This window comes from Schistocerca gregaria, chromosome X (genome assembly GCF_023897955.1).
Source record: "Schistocerca gregaria isolate iqSchGreg1 chromosome X, iqSchGreg1.2, whole genome shotgun sequence".
In the NCBI taxonomy this organism is placed as follows: domain Eukaryota; kingdom Metazoa; phylum Arthropoda; class Insecta; order Orthoptera; family Acrididae; genus Schistocerca; species Schistocerca gregaria.
Genome location: NC_064931.1, coordinates 602,742,549 through 602,760,503, shown reverse-complemented (window position 1 = coordinate 602,760,503; position 17,955 = coordinate 602,742,549). Strand labels below are relative to the sequence as shown.

At 35.9% G+C, this 17,955-nt stretch overlaps 1 protein-coding gene across 6 annotated transcripts in view; it reads left to right on the top strand.

The window, feature by feature from the left end:
- The window catches only part of LOC126297586 (rho GTPase-activating protein 190), a 296,415-nt gene that overhangs the window by 179,790 nt on the left and 98,670 nt on the right, over nucleotides 1-17,955 (top strand). For 4 of the 6 annotated variants that reach the window (XM_049988556.1, XM_049988559.1, XM_049988560.1 and 1 more), the window contains 2 exons: nucleotides 14,382-14,426; nucleotides 14,527-14,639. In XM_049988556.1, the coding sequence (XP_049844513.1) occupies nucleotides 14,382-14,426; nucleotides 14,527-14,639 (158 nt within the window). The remainder of the gene's footprint in view (nucleotides 1-14,381; nucleotides 14,427-14,526; nucleotides 14,640-17,955) is intronic. The other 2 variants (XM_049988558.1, XM_049988561.1) reach the window with 1 other exon arrangement.

Genomic DNA, 17,955 nt, shown 5'->3' with positions numbered 1-17,955 from the left:
ATATCTTAAATTCTTTGTGGTAAGTTGTGGCATGGTGCTCGACTGAATTGAACAAAACATTTGTGTTGTGTAGTAGATCTAATCATATTCAATACGGCACATAGACCACTGGATCATTGATAAAATTTTGGACATATCCTCTCAGATATTTCTTAGAACAATCCACCAATTTACTTTACAGGTAAATGTTAGTATGCTATCTTGTGTATACAAATTTGGTTGCCATTTCATAATTACTCCTCTTCTGCTATTTGTAAATGCAGGTAGAAGCAGTGGGAGCTTTGTTTTATGTATTATTATTTTATTTGATTTCTTACTTTCTCTGCATATTCTCTCATCACCATTCATCATAGGCTAAGAGGAGAAAAGTTTTTCATCTATCTTAACTGAATGTGTAAGTAATTAAAAGTTTCAGCACTTACTGTAGTATGCCACATATAGTACTTTTCTAATGATAAATGACTGAACAGATTCCCTAGATTTAGATCATGAAGAGCTTCTGTTCTCTTGCAAGTGAGTTTCACTTGTGAACCAAACAATATCAATAAAAGAATCAATATAAAATTGCACCCATTTGCAGATCTCAAGTATTGAGGTGGTAAAGTATTTAAATGTTGGTTTATAATAAAGATCATAGTACTGTACTATTGTCTGATCATTGTACAAAGTCTCCTGTAAGTGATTTAGTTTCTATACCCTGCACAGACTTTAAAAATAAAGAATGCACAACAATGAAGAAAATAAAATGTATGAAGTGTAGTATTTGTGCTTATAGATTTCAAGCTACCATGACTTTGGAAACATTTGAATTAATCTTGGACAGGAGCATAATAATCACAACAAGAAATTAACTATGACCCTGAACAGACTATTAGCTGTACCCACAAGCTGTAGTAACCTGTGAGGTCACCAGTTTGATCCCTGACAGAACATTTAGAATACAATCAATCAACATGCTCTGTTATCAAAGTTGTCACGAACACTGGATGTTCAGTGTGCATACAGATGAAGGAAAAATGATGAATGGACCATACAGTATTAATTAGAATTTTTTAAATCAGTCCTTAAATATTGATACATTGTTTGAGATTCTTAACAAGGCATCATGGAAGAAGAGGTCAAAAGGAATTCAGAAACCTTACTAATATGACAACTGATCTTTTTAAGAAGTGCAGATGTTTTGGGGATACCCATGGAAATGAAATGGTACTCTTTAGAAGAAAGAGACACCATTTTTCACTTTAGGCTGTTTGATGAATTTGAATAATCAGTATTCAGTATAGACAGTCATCTACATCTACATCTACATCCATACTCCGCAAGCCACCTGACGGTGTGTGGCGGAGGGTACCCTGAGTACCTCTATCGGTTCTCCCTTCTATTCCAGTCTCGTATTGTACGTGGAAAGAAGGATTGTTGGTATGCTTCTGTGTGGGCTCGAATCTCTGTGATTTTATCCTCATGGTCTCTTCGCGAGATATACGTAGGAGGGAGCAATATACTGCTTGACTCTTCAGTGAAGGTATGTTCTCGAAACTTTAACAAAAGCCCGTACCGAGCTACTGAGCGTCTCTCCTGCAGAGTCTTCCACTGGAGTTTATCTATCATCTTTGTAACGCTTTCGCAATTACTAAATGATCCTGTAACGAAGCGCGCTGCTCTCCGTTGGATCTTCTCTATCTCTTCTATCAACCCTACCTGGTGCGGATCCCACACTGCTGAGCAGTATTCAAGCATTGGGCGAACAAGTGTACTGTAACCTACTTCCTTTGTTGTCGGATTGCATTTCCTTAGGATTCTTCCAATGAATCTCAGTCTGGCATCTGCTTTACCGACGATCAACTTTATATGATCATTCCATTTTAAATCACTCCTAATGAGTACTCCCAGATAATTTATGGAATTAACTGCTTCCAGTTGCTGACCTGCTATTTTGTAGCTAAATGATAAGGGACCTATCTTTCTATGTATTCGCATCACATTACACTTGTCTACATTGTGATTCAATTGCCATTCCGTGCACCATGCGTCAATTCGCTGCAGATCCTCCTGCATTTCAGTACAATTTTCCATTGTTACAACCTCTTGATACACTACAGCATCATCTGCAAAAAGCCTCAGTGAACTTCCGATGTCATCCACCAGGTCATTTATGTATATTGTGAATAGCAACGGTCCTATGACACTACCCTGCGGCACACCTGAAATCACTCTTACTTCGGAATACTTCTCTCCATTGAGAATGACATGCTGCGTTCTGTTATCTAGGAAATGATTCCACTACCTCTATTGTATGAGGCCTATACAGAAAGTGACTTACATTTTTTTTAAGGAAACTTTTTTATTATTTTCATTTGCGGGGATTATTTTTCAATTATTTTACAGCATAATCTCCATATAAGTTAAGACACTTATCATAACAGTACAGCAGCACGATAATTCCTTAGTCATAGAATGTTAACACCTGAGACTTCAACCATGCACAGATGCTTGCATACAATTTCTTGTCATTGTTGAAGCACTGTGTTGCTAATTAGGTCTTCATGTGTGGAAATAAGTGAAAATCACTCGGGGAAAAGTCAGTTCTATATGTTGAGTGGCCAAAATGTTTCCAACAGAAACCATCCAAAACACATAGAGTTCGAATAGCTGTGTAGAGCCATGCATTGTCCTCAGTAGCCAAAGTGCTCCCATCTGAAACCACCCAAGATCCTTGAAGATGGGATGGCTATGTAGGGTTGTGTGTTGTCATGAATTTAAAAAAAAAACTTGGAATGCAACTTTATGTTTGTCTTGTATTGCTCTTGTCAATTTCTTTAATGTTTCACAATGTTTTCGTGAATCTTTTGATCGATTTTTGAATCAGTTCAGTGTTGACAATACTCCATTGGCCACTTCATACACACTCATGAACATTAGTGCAGTCATTATTAAACATGATGCATCATTGTCTCACTGTGGCTTCACTCATTACACCACACAAAGGTTTTGATTAATTTCGGTTGGTCTCAGCTTTTTGCCAAACAAAAATCTAATCACTCTTCGCACTTCACAACTCGATGGATTTTCTGTTGCTGCACACATTTTAAACATTCACATGGGACAAAGAAAAGGCAGTATGCATTGCAAATGACCACAACCCCATGCATAATGATTCAGTAGATGTTCCAACTCCACGTTTTGGATGGTGGCACTATCTCTTGCCATACAGTGGCGAAACATGTGTTACTTTCTGATTAGCCCTTGTATGTTGCGCGTAAGACATGTGAAGACAAGCCAAGACAAAATAGAGCCTGTAGGTTTGCATATGATCATTTTTATCTCATTCAGTTTCCATGTAGAATTGGCTAACAATGATATGAAATGCTCTTTCGCATGTATGATACAGTGCCTTGTGAAATGTTGTATAGTGTATAAGGAAAATAACAGGATTGTTCATGTCAGACCGAGAATTTTTCTGTTGCTCTGTTCAAACATAACATTCAATGAGGTTTGTGGATTTTGTAAATTATTTACCTGACTCAATACATGGCTGCCATCATTGTGAGAATTTCATTATTTCATTGGTGTATAGCAATGTTGGCTACTGTTGTAGACAGTGCAGGACAAGTAAGTCACATATCTTGAAACAAGTGCTAGTTCTTTGAATGACATGTGGGATGCGAGGATGGACAACAAAGGGTTCCATTGTATTGTTCCAGTGTTGTTATGATCCTCTGTGCCAAATGGTACAGGACATTATTGTGAAAAAGAATTATTTTTCCTGACAACATTACGCCTTCTTCCAGATGGTGTTACATAAAGTAAGATTCATTAACATGGAATAATATGTGACATCAATTGTAATACTATATTTTTAAAAATCCACATTATGACATCTTTCATGTTCCTGAAGACAGCCCGACATCATCCTTAGATACGATTAACTTTTAGTGGTTGGCTGGGAATGTATATATCATTCTATGCTGGTTTGTTAAGTCTTGGGCGTAAGCTAATGCATGCATACTTTGTCATATGTGACAATCGATTAGAGTTAGGAACCGATTTTGACTTTAAATTGGTTCAGAAACTGTTCATAAATTGTCTTGTGCACCTACTTACAAACAAATATGAGATTGCAAGATGACCACCTCACACGCTGTTTCAAAAGAGTAGACACTTGTGGGTTATAGTCTGTATACTAGGTGCACTGAGGTTCACCTCTGCTGCAGCATCGTGCACTGTTACTTGATGAATTATTCAACACATTCACTGCAGTCTGAGTAATTGTTTGAACATGCAAATGCATTTCATTTGTAACCATCTTGTGGCCTACAACAATCTGTCTACACAATTTGCACACTTGTTCTTCTGACAGCATTTATTTCTGATACAGTATTGTCAATCTTTTCCAAATTTCAACTGTTGTCATATTTTTACTTGTCAAGACTATTAATCTCACAGTGCTGTCCTGGACTCGAGTCAGGGACCTTTTCCTTTCGTGGGCAAGTGCTGTACGTACTGAACTATCCAAGCCCAATTCACAAACTGGCCTCACAGTTGTACTTATGCCAGAATATCATCGACGACTTTCCGTACTTTACAAAAGTTCTCCTACGTACCTTGTGATGCTAGCACTCCTGGTAGAAAGGAGATTGTGTAGCATTACACCTTCAAAGGTGGACTTACCCATATTTCCTAACAAATCCTGTGATGAAGAAAATTTACAGGACAAATTAATAGGTATGCCCAACAGAACATAAGGAAGTTAGAGCTCCCATTCTCCTACCTTCCCACTATTTGATGTGCAAAAGAGCTGGCCTCATTGAAATGAGTAGAGCGTTCTCAAAGACAAGAAACTTACTGGAAAAGCATGATGCAAAAATAAAATACACTGATGTAGTCAGTGCGAAGTTGCTCTGTGCAATTACAGTGCTCTAAAATTTACTGTACAAAGCAGGAAACTGTTCGATATGATCTCCTCAGATATGGTCACTGTACATAAGATATTCTGTATTCTTCATTATTCAACTTTTGTGTAAAATAATCATGTTGCTTCTTTCTGAAAAATCCTGCGTAAATACACCTGACAAATGTTTCCTCTTTTTCAGACAATCAAAAGCAAGGTATTATACACTATTTCAAATTAAAAACATGAAAATTGCATTAGTGATTTATTATTACTATACTGTAAATGTGCCAAGAGTTATAATAGCTGAAAATATAGTAAAACAGCCAGATTTAAGCTTCCACTTTACAGCTCAGGACCCAAAGTGTTAAATATTATCTGTTACGTACAAAACAGGTGATCTCACACAAAGAGTAGCAGCAATATTTAACAGACTGTTCAGTATTGTTATTATACTATGACCCAGTAGAAGTGACAAGTGTAGTTTACAGTGGCTTTACACTAAACAAATGCTCAGTTACCTGTTATGTACATACAGGAAAATTACATTCCATGAACTATATTTAATTACATGCTGTGTACCTTTTGTTTTCAAAATTTGAATTACTTGTGGAAGCTAAAACAAGTGCTCTCATACATAAAGAGTAGCAGCAGTACTTAACAGACTGTTAAGTATTGTTTTTAATATTATGATTCTATGCAAGTGATAAGTGTAGTTCACAGCGGCTGTACATTAAACAAATGCTCAGTTACCTGTAATGCACATACAAGAACTTGCATTCCATGAACTATATTTAATTACATAGTTTATACTTTTCATTTTAAAAATTTGAATTACTTGTGGAAGCTATGTGCCAGATTTACAAGTAACCATGTTGAAGTAACTACAATTTAAGGGTGGTATAAATCATGAAGTTTGTTGAAACCAACAAAATATTTTGCATTGTTGTAACAGTAAAACAAGAAATTTGAGATCAATTTTATCTAAGATCCAGACTAATAGACTAATTTGGTGAATGTTGTAAACATGCACCCTTCAACTAATAAGAGTTGATATTTAAAAACAGAATCTTTTCTATGTGCTTTGTACTTAAAATAACTATATGTTCAGTTTTGCACAATTTGCAAGAAAAAGACTGCTTACAAGTTTACACAACACAGAGCATTCTAAACTGTAATGTGTCATAACTTCCGCAATGGAAATCTGCTGCTTCATGTAGCAGAACGGATAAACGCTGAGTGCATTCTCAACTGCTCCCAAAGAATTTATCTGTGGGTATTATATCACAAGATGGGGCTCTGAGGCAGCTTATTACAGTGTCACACAATGTTAACATATTTTAAACCACATAACTTAAAATAGCACTAGTAAAACCATGTAATTGTTATTATTGAATGTTGTTTGCTTAACTAACTATAAACCAAATGAATGGCAAAAATTCAAGTTATTTTTGTTGGCAAATACTACCATGTTAAATGTTTTATAGAGTCCAGTGTGACATACAGTACTTGCATGGTAGTTACAACTCAGTTCTATCTACTGTTTTATATCAGTTGAGCAACCATGATCCTTGGGAAGCAGCATTTAGTTTGGAGCACATACAGTGTTTAATAAAAGTTCATTGACATTACTGTGTAGAGCCAAGGATTGAAAGAATTGACTTGTGTTCTGGAATTTTGCAGTTGCGGACCTGACAAAGAGACACCATATTGTCAATGTTTTAAAAAAAAAGTAGTCACAGATGATAAGTGATATTATGGCTATAATCGGAAACCAGTGGAAGCAAGCTTCATTCCTACAGACAAAGAAAGCTATGTGTGGACCAACATGACAATGAAGTTGATTTGTTTCTTGAACAAGAGCCAGTTATGATTTTATTCCTCAAGACACCACAGCTAACCAACTTGACTACCTTCTGGTTCTAAACTGATTTCATGTGGTACCACGTAAGAAATTTGTCCTACATTTGCCTGATCATTTGTGATCGAAGGATTGACTCCACCATGATAACATGCCCACTCATGTAGCATTGACTGTCAAGCAGTTTTTGTCCTAAAAACAAAATGGCATTGGTTTCATGCACACACAACACACCTGGTACGGCTCGTAAATGATACTTCCGTATAAATAACAGTTGATTAACTGATTCAAAACTGTGTGTAATTGAGACAATTTTGAGGAGACTCTGTAACTGCGTTTCTGTGCCTGCAAGAAAAGGATTTGTATTACTTTTGGGTTCTTCCCCTCCATCTCCTCACCCCATACATTAATGATTATGTGGTTTTATGAGTATTGAATAGCTAACATTGTAGGAACCATATTTCATATTTTTGAAAATTGTACATGATCTGTTCAACTGTTCATTCCATAAAACCACCACAGTCTCTTTCATAGATTGATTGTCTGCCAAAAAAGTTACGTTAGAGAATTCTGTCAAGTGAAATGACATATTGACAGTGTTAACAATTCAATTTAACTATTCAGTCACTTTATTATAACAACACAGAAGAAAAGTACCATTATTTTGTTTATTTCTTACTTTTCATTGTACTTCTGAAAATTTGTGATACACTTTGTCATTATTATTGGAAGAAATTTATGATCCTAAAATAATTTTTTCATGCCTTGTCTCTATACAGTAATGTTCATGAACTTACATTTTTGTTTAACGTTCCGTGAGATTGAAGAAAATTTAATTGTCTAGCTCATTGTACGTCCTGTTGCAGTGGTCCATTGACATTAAAGGAAATATGGGATTTAAAAGTAATTAAAAGTTTACATACAAATATAAACATTTGAGTGATCATGGGTTATCAATTGAAATCACTAAGTCTGTATTCAAGTCTACATTTCTCAGTACTTTGTTACAGGCACCTTATATTTAAATTGTTTTGTGCACAGTTCAGAGTATTACTAGTTTTGGGCCAAGGCCATCATCAGATGCATTGTCGTGTAATCTTCTCATTCAAACACACATATAATGTCAAGCATATGTAAAACATTTACAATCTAGACTGAGCATTACAAATACAGCTATGATGAGTATTGTATTAATGCTGAAATGATGAAAAGTTTTATATAACCTGTAAATAATTGCTAAATTAAGTGTATAAAGCAGTAAACAAGCTTCAATACAGTAATTTTCTGTTGTAATGCATCATCATGGCAGGCATAGTCATCAAGATATGTGGCTACCCAAAAAAAGTGCAGCACCTCTTTTCCACACACACACACACACACACACACACACACACACACACACACAGAACTACATTGTGCCAGCACTCGGTGAGTGGTCTCCTTTATTCCTCAATTATTTACATTCTACTGGAACCACATTTGTCGCATAGTTGTCTGTTAACTGTTACAACATGCCCCATGCTTTCTACTGTATTTCACACAGTTGAATTTCTAATGTCATCTGCTGCCTCCTCCTCAGCCTCAGTGCCTGTGGTAAAGATTTATTTAGTTTTCAATACGAGTCGGCTAATAATTTCTTCAATGCTAAGGAAAAAACAGAGCAGACGCATATGCTCTTTTTCCGTTGCACTCTGTGAACTAAACCAAGAAGAGAGATCTCATAGAGTGGTGAAGTGTGGGGAGGGGAGGGAAGGGAAGGGAAGGGGAGGGAACACACATCTGTGTCTGCTAATAACATACTATATTTGTCTTTCATTGAAGACGATTATCATCTAATTTCTGAGACATTCGTCTTTGCAGTACTCCACCAATAGGCTCACTTGGAGTATAAGTTATTTGAATTAACTTTTTCTTCCATTTGATACCTTTTTTTGGTATTTATTCAATTTTCTGCTGCTTATTACAAACCTGTGACAGAACATTTAGTGTGTTTGTGGGGTATTTAAAAACTTGTGCCAGTCATACATGTACAAGCATTTATTGTACAGGACACAAGACAGCTATAATGCTGATAAACAAATGAAACCAATAGAAGGTAAATATTTTGTTTTAATTGGTGTAATGCCAGAGTCTGAACTGGATGCCAGCCTAACTTGTATTAATGACTGATCTCTTGTTTGATGTATAGTCAACTTCTACTACAGTCCTATGGTAACTCCAAGTTGTTGGAATACTGGTTACAACATTGGCACTGAATCAAGATTTAAGATGATTTCATCCAGTCGGGAGTATGAAGGCTGCTGTAGAGCAGACACATAGTTTATTAGAAAACACACTGTATCTCATCTGACATGTACAGCTTTTGTTATAAAGCTTTCAGCTTGTATTTATGTACATATTTGCCATGAATGTCAGTGACATGTTGCCAACATTCTTGTAGTGTTCTGATGCCCTGATACACACAATGTAGAAGCTATCATCATAGATATATTCATCTTCTGTATGTAGTGCTTGTCATTTAATTCATATGTCAGACTGCCAACAGTTAAAAGTCACAGGCCTGCAGATAAGTAAATAGGGGTGTTAATGCAGTCTGCAAATTTTACTTTTATTGGGCTACTCTGTAGTGATCCACTGTCACTGTTTCGATATGTTCTGATGGTCCTTGGTAAGTGCTTAGCCATATTCTTTTTTAGCTTTATGCAAAATAAACTAATAGTAGACTCCAGTAGTTGCAGTTTATCTCCTATCGAGACGTCTACACAACATTGTTGGAAGTCTGTGTTTCAGTTAGCAGTTTTATGATATGTGTTAGGAAGAAAATTGTGTGCTTTTTATTTGTGGGCATTCATTTTCATCTTACCAAATCCATAAGCAAATTATGATCTATCTGGAGTGTTCTTAGTAGGTCATTTGTGAACAGCTTTTTATGATGTCCAACATCTTACGTGGTTAATATTTTCACAGTTGTAATGAATGGTCAAGGGTGTTGACTTAAGTTCTCAGTGGTATCAAATTTTGTTAACATGTCATCTTTATTTTGTAGTGTTGTATTGGTAATCCAACACATCCTCCCCATTCCTTTTGGATGTGTGTCTTTTTCAATTCTAAATAGTGATTTTCCTATAATTTCATTGATTATTGTCATCATGTTGTTTTGAAGAAATGAACCATCATTTATTTGTTTTGGTGACAAGTGGTCACAGTACATTCAGTTGTGTTGTCTAAATCTACATCTATGCTCCACAAGCCACCTTATGATTTTTGCCAAAGGACACTTTATGTAACTGTCACTTTCCCCTTTCCTGTTGCAATCCTGAATGTGCATGGGGAGAACAATTATTGGTAAACCTCTGTGTGAGCTCAAATATTTCTGACCTTGCCTTCATTCTCTCTTTGTGAAATGTACATGGGAGGAAGCAATAGATTGATTGACTTTACTAAGAAAGTATGCTCACAAAATTTTAAAAGTAAACTCAGTCAAGATGTACATCATCTCTCTTGTAGCGTCTGCCTCTGGAGCTGGCTGATTATTTCCGCGATGCTTTCACACTTATTGAAAGAACTTATGAAGAAATGCTCTGATGTTTTTGATTTCTATTTCCTCTATCAGTCCTTTCTGCTACATCTCATAGTAGCAATATCAGTTGAACAAGGGCTTTGAAGGCTACCTCCTTCGTGAGTGGTCCACACTTCCTGACAATTCTCTCAATTAATCTCAGTATGGCATCTTTATTTTCTACAATTAGCTTTATGTGGCCACTTATCATTAAATTGCTCCAGATACATATTCTCAGTTATTTAGTGGATGTAACTGCTTCCAGTGGCTGTTTGGCAATTATGTAATTGAACAATAATGAGTCTTTCCATCTGTCTATGCTACATTTATTTCTGTTTAGGGTCGACTGCCTCTACTTCCAACAAATGTTCCCCTGCAGGTATTCGTGCATTTTGCAACAATTTCATAACGTTGTAACTTCCCTATATATGACAGTGTTTATTGTGCACAGTAATGGTTTTATAACACTTCCATGGTGTGGTCTGAAGTAACTTTTATGCCTGAACATTTCTCACTATTCACAATATATAATTTAGTTTTTAACTGTACAATTAAGAAATAAATTATTCAGCAACTTCATGTGCAACAATATGTCATTTCTATGTTTTATCAAAGCAGTGGAACACAACCGACAAAAACAATTTTATCGACCATCTTCCGGAAGTCAATGAACACAGCATCTACCCTGGATACTGGTACATGCTGCCTTCTGGATCTTATGAAAAAACAGACCCATCTGGGTTTCAAATTGTCCATGTTGATTCCTACAAAGGAGATTTTTGGTCTCTAAAAATAAAATGTTCAAATACACTAGTATAAAATGTGCTCCAAAATTTTACAATGGAATGTTGTCAGTGTTATAAGCCAACATTTATGTGTGTCTGTTTGACAACCCTTCTTGAAAATGAGAATACCTCCAGTCACCTACACTAGATGGTCACTGGAAGGGGCCCCAGTTTCTTTCATACATTCTATTTAGAATTTTATAGTTATCCTATTGTGCCTATTCACTTTTCCTCTGTTAAGTGACTTTCTGTCCTGAGGTATCTGTCATTTTGGCACTTGTAAGACAGTTTAAAGAAAGAATCTCAGTATGATCTTTTTTGGTAAAACAATTTTGGAAAAAAACAACTTAATATTTTGACATTCTCTCTGTAATCCTCTATTTTGATGTCATTGTAGTCACTGAGTGTGTGGACAAATAACTTCAATCCATTTACTGATTTGACATATGACTACAATTTCTTAGGTTTTTTGACAGATCACTAGATAAGAGTTTTACTGCCAAATCCATTGTATGCTTCGTGTGTGGCTTTCCTTAGACTAATTTTGGCTTTTGGCTTTTTTAGCTTTTGTTTGTCAACGAGACCTTGGCTATGTTTAAAACTGCAGTGAAGCTTGCTTTGCTTTCAGAGCAGCTTTCTTACACTGAACAGGATAGAGACACAGATATGTGGGGAGTGGAGTGAACTGGTGGTATACTGAAAGCCAAAAGAAACTTATAACACTTTATTGACACTCAGTAGTCCAACACACAAAAACAACATTAGCTGAGCAGTCACACAGTGCTTTACCAAGGTAATTGATACTTTTAAAAAGATTCTAAAATCCAATTAAATGTCATTATGTAATATTTGACATCCTTAACTACTGAAATCCGAATTAGGCACAAGACCCTTTAAAAAATTTCTCAACAGATACAAATATGAAGACTTTCTATGTCAGTGTAAAGGCATTAGTATTTACTAATAATATCGGTTACAACCTCTTGTGCTCAAAATTTCCAAGTTTTTAAAATTACAGAATTTTTAGTTTTTAAAATTACGAAAAAATTAAACATACATATGTTAATTTGAGGAAAATTAGTCAAGTAGAATAATTTCATAAAGAAACAGTAGTTACAGTGTGACAGGTTTTCACTGTGAACCAGTTTACAACAAACAATTTCTTATAGTTAGCCACCACTTTAATCGGAAGGTTCCCAAAATTCCTCATGCCACCTCTTTGTGGCCCCAGCAGCAACATGGTACCTCTAGCAATATGCTGCAAGATACAAGTCAGCTTGCAGTACGACAGAATGTCATCAGATTGAAATGACTGCAGTAGTTTCTTGAAAAACCTCTTTCTGAGAGTCTTTAATCAATGGCTTTCCTCACTATCCCATCATACTTCTCACATAAACAAATTCATAACGGATTTCTATCACATCCCTTGCTCATTATGCGAGCTGCTGCTCACACCATTAGTGACTAAAGGCCATGCTCTAACCAAACAGACTGACCTCTCTTCATGTTGAAGTCTTAATCCAGCAATAATGTTCCACACTCCACAGTGAGTGTCTTTGGAAGAATGTTGTTGGAGATGCCTCAGACACGATTAAAAAAAAAATAAAAATAAAAAAGACCATATAACACGGTTATACGACAAACCATAGCATGTCTTTACCATCCCTCTCAACTTGGCTCAGCACGTGTCTAATTATGTATTGTACAGTATTCATGAACTTTGACCGGTTATACTCAACATTTTCAGTCTCAGAGATGAATATTTGATGTTGACTGCTCAGGTAATCTGATACTTATTTCTTGCCACACCCATAGTCAGTAAGGCTATAACACCATGTGATTGCTAATACCTTGCTCTACACTAACTGCATCAAAGAGATCAAGCATCTTTGTATCCAGGAAATCTAAAGTGTTACTCTCAAGTACCTGTGCCCTGATTAACTGCTCAAGGTAATTTTTTGTCAAGGTGTTCAGAACAATTTCACATGATATTCTACCCCTGCCACCTGCTGTAATCACTTAAGTCTACCAGTCTGCAGCTGGTAAGCTGAAATCGCCCCTGCTGCTGTAACGTGCCCAGGAAATTTGCACACAACCTTCTCTAGTTTTTTCTGGAAATGTTCTACCACTACTACTCCTGAAACAGTGGGACTGTAAAAGCATCTGATTACTGTCATTGCTCCATCTTTAATACATGACTTCACATTAATCATTTCACATTCAGAATCTGTGCTAACCTCAGTGGATGTTATAGCATTATTTACAGCTACAAAAATCCTCTACCACTAGCTTCCAGCCTTTCTTTGCAATACATATTCCAGTAGCAATTGATTGCTATTAACATGTGGTTTCAGCGAGCTTTATGTCCCTAGTACTAACATTGTTACCCCTTATGAGTGAGACTAATTTGTGACTTTCCCCATACACACTCCCTTGGTTAACCAGTACTATATTCACATTCTCTTTCTCCAGTTTGTCATAATGAGTACACCTTTCTGTAATTATCGGGGCTGCTGTTCTTTCAACTCTAAACCAGCATTTATCTGGGTAGTGGAGGGATTTCTCTATTCTAAAAAAATCCTCCTTTGCACACCACACTTTCTCTGCTTCTTTAGTATAGCTACTTCCTGTGTATAGTGCACCCTGGACCTATTGAAAGTGGTGCTACAATTATCCACCCAGCAGTGAGTAATTTATTAAATATTACTAGAGGTTGACACCAGATCTCTTTGAAGGAATTTAATTGACTGGTATTTATTATGCCATTCACTATCATTGACCCTAAGACACGAAGTTGGCCATCATGTACTAAGTGAGTAAGGCTGTATATTTATTTTTTTATTCATGTAGCACAGGGTATAGGAGTAGTTATTTGGCTGCAGTGAAGTGTAAGATGTAGGTCATGCCTCTTAAGTAAATATGGTGCACTAGAGAGAAATTTATCCAATAGGGATTAGTAATCATGTAATTATAGCTGTGTTTCAGGTCACATGTGTACAGTTAATGGTTGTCAGTAACTGAATTGTTTGCTATGAATATTAAATTTATGTTTCAATTGTTGCAGTAATTTATTGCTTTGAGTCTATGCTGAGCTTCCAAATTGTATCTCTTTGTTTTGTTTTTAGGCTTAACCTGCTATTAATTTTAAGAACACTCAGTGGTATCCTTTCATTCATCAGAGGTCTTCTTTGGTCCCGCTTTATTTGACAGAGATCACTTTTGTTTATGTTATTTGTCATGGTTATTATGTTGCCTACAGCTAGTTTATCAAATGTTTTTTCTTCATAGCTGACATAAGTGATTCACGGGACTCTCTGGTGACACGTGATTCAGGTAGTTGAGATTACTTGATAGCTACATTTTCTGTGTATTTATTCAAATTTTATGCAGTATCAGAAGTGACTAATGTATCTCATACTTGCCTGTGATACAGATAGAGAAGACGGTGTGTGGATGTCAAGTTACCAACAACACGCCTTCACCACTGGCAGGCGGCATATGCCAGTGACCAAGACAAGGCCTAAAGGAAGTAGTCAAACACTAAAGGTAAGAGAAATAGTTCGTGCATTGGAACTAAAGTGTTTTCATCCAAGTAGTTTCAGTTCTGTTTAGCTTGCATATATGTTGGAATATTCTTGGTCCTTTTTTCCATTTACATGGACTGTATTCATAATTTTCAGTAAAATATGGCATATTTTAAGACTGTATTCAGCTTCCAGCTTACTCAGTTCCTGCGTACATCTGGTTTTAAATCACGTTAGTTGTCAGCTTCCTTCCTGCATCTCCCTCTCAATCTAGATGTTTTGACAGCCCTTTTGTTCCTATGCTGTGATATTTCTTTCGCAGACCCTGTAATTTTTCTCCTAATCAAAGATTTCACTAACTTGTGTACCTATGATCTGCTGAAGGTAAGAGGTTGTTTGGTTAGTAACTAATGTGTTCCATGGAACATAATAGTTATCTATCCCTATAATATGGAATGGGTCAGTGCAGAAGTATCTCTCTCTTTCTTAGTTATAACTATGGTGATATACTGACCTTTTGCATACAGGTCTTTACATTAACCTTAAACACTCTCTCTCTCTCTCTCTCTCTCTCTCTCTCTCTCTCTCTCTCTCTCTCACACACACACACACACACACACACACACACACACGCGGCAGGGAATGTCAAGAAGATATCATTTTAGTTTGTATTTGAAGTTACTTTTATTACGTGTTAGATTCTTCACATTACTGGTTAATAGTACAATATTTTTATGCTTGAATATCACACTTCTTTTTGAGCAACACTTGGCTTGGGTCATGGATAGTGTAAATAATTTCTCCTTCTAAATATTACTTACAATTGTTACTGTTGTTTCTCAACAGCAATTATTAACAATAAACTCCGTAAAGGAGCAAATGTACTCTGTGGCTGTTGTCAGTATGTCCATTTGTGTAAAGAACTGTGTACAACAGTTTCCATAGAGGATACCGCATATTATCTTTATCATCATCATCTGTGCAACAAATAATTTCTATGTCAATGATGAGTAACTCCAGAATATAATGCCATAAGACATCTAATACCTGCTATTATCCACAGTGCAACATTTGTGGAGCTTAGAAGTTTATGGTGATCCACATGTGATTTAAACTTCAGTATTTTTTTCATTGTAAATACCCAATAATTTAGAATATTCTGTTTGGTTACTGAATTTCCCTCGTAAATTATTTCAAACAATGTAGTCAGCATTGTGCAGAGAATTTCACGTTTTGTGTTTTATCTCATTTGTGTGGTGGTCAGTTTGGAAAGAAGCTGTTAACAACTTTAAAAAAGTTATTTACCCTTTCAGGTGTTGATATTTCAGTAGGCTTGAGTAATACTTTCATCTGCAGAAAAGAGAACCACTTCAGCTACTCGGATATATAATGCCAAATCATGTAATTCACAAAGCTCCAACATAGTTGATTCATTCTTCTTCACAATAAAACAAGTAGAACTCAACTGTGTAAATTCACTTGACATGAGTTTCGCTGGTGAAATGCTCACCTGAATTGTATTCATAATCTTTTTGTTCTTATCTGTTGCATTTGATACTTTCTTTTACATAAGGTCTCTTAGTTCAGCTATCCTTTCTGAATGGTTGCAAGCTCCCATGATTTTTGTGGCATATCTTGAGAAGATTGCCTTTGTTATATGTTGTACAGATTTCTGTCTTCAGTTGGAAGTGACTCATAGTCTCCATCGGCTCCTGTCTTTTATTGCACATTGAGTATGTTAGCAAATAGGTATGAACATATTTCATGGAGTGTGTTGATTCCGAAACCTTGCATGACACTTTCTTTGAATTTGGACAATAGTTCACAAGGTATATTACTAGAAGGTTTGACTCTTAAAATCATAACTTCAATTTGTAAACTACATCAGTACATGATACACTGCATTGCTTCATACTATAGAAGAGATGCAAGAGGTGTAGCAGAAATTATTTGATGTGAAGTATTCCATGCCCTCACAATATTTTCCTCTGTGTCGAAGATTCTCTTAGTGTTCATTGATAACATTTCACTAATATAATTCATATTATCTTGCAAATAGAGTTTAATTCACTAACTTTTTTGTGGAAAAAATTATCTCTAACTTTCTTGCCATTTTTTCTTTGTTAATTTACACATCTAAGCACATTCACAAATTCACATTTACTTGCTTCTCATCAAACATTTGATAGAAATGTCTATAGAAGCATGTTACTGATGTGGCTAGATCATATATCTATTAGGTATGCTGCCATTCGGTACACCAAGTTAACTTTTTTCTCCATTATCTTTCTCAGTTTAATTATAAGTGAAAAGCACAGAGCTTAGCTTCATGATTTGATAATGATAGCTCCAGGTATCAGTGTAATGTGTAGTTATATACAGGAAGCAGAGAGGCGATAGATTTCCACTTACTTGGTTATGTCCAGTGGAGACTTGGCTCAAATTGTACAAGCACTGATCAAAAAGTAACAGGAATTTTTTAATTTTGCGGCCGTTATACATCAGATTTTAAGTTTTTTTCTTCTTCTTGGTACACATGTTCCTTCTGACGTCTGTTTTTATTTTCAGCTGTTTTGAGTATGTGAAAATGTTATACTTCTTTTTGAGTGTTCGGTGAATTTATACTTTTGAAAAAAATGTCTCAAAAAATTTGCATTACATTTTGTTCGAAAAAAATGGAATAAAGTGCAACAATGAATTCAGAATGCTGACAATGGGTTTTGAAGACTCTACTATGAGTAAGACTAGAATTTGTGAGTGTTATAAATGTTTCAAAGAGGGTTTTGAAGATGTTGAATGCAACAACCACCCTGGACACACTAGCACATCAGTTACTGACGACATTGTGGAAGAACTAAAAAAAATTGTTCTTGAAAATCACCGAATCACCATCAGAGTGGTTGCTGATGATGTTGGCATATTCCTTGTCTCATGCCAAGCAATTTCTTCAGACTTTTGGGCATGAAATTGCATCACGATAATGCTCCCAATTACACTTCAATGCTTGTTCATGATTTTTTGCAAAAAAAAAAAAAAAAAAAAAAAAAAAAAAAAAAAAAAAAAAAAAAAAAAAACCACCTGCTTTTATGCCTCAATCACTGTATTTGCCAGATGTGCCCCCAGTGACTTATTTATATTCCCAAGGCTGAAAAGAGCCATGAAAGCACATCATTTTGCCACCATTGATAAGGTAAAAACATAAATCGCTGACAGAGCTGAACATTATAACTAAAAGTGAGTTACATAAGTGCTTAAGTGCTTCCAAGATTGGAAAAAGCACTGGCACAAGTGTATTGTGTCTGGGGGGGGGGGGGGGGATTACTTCTAAGGGGCAAAGT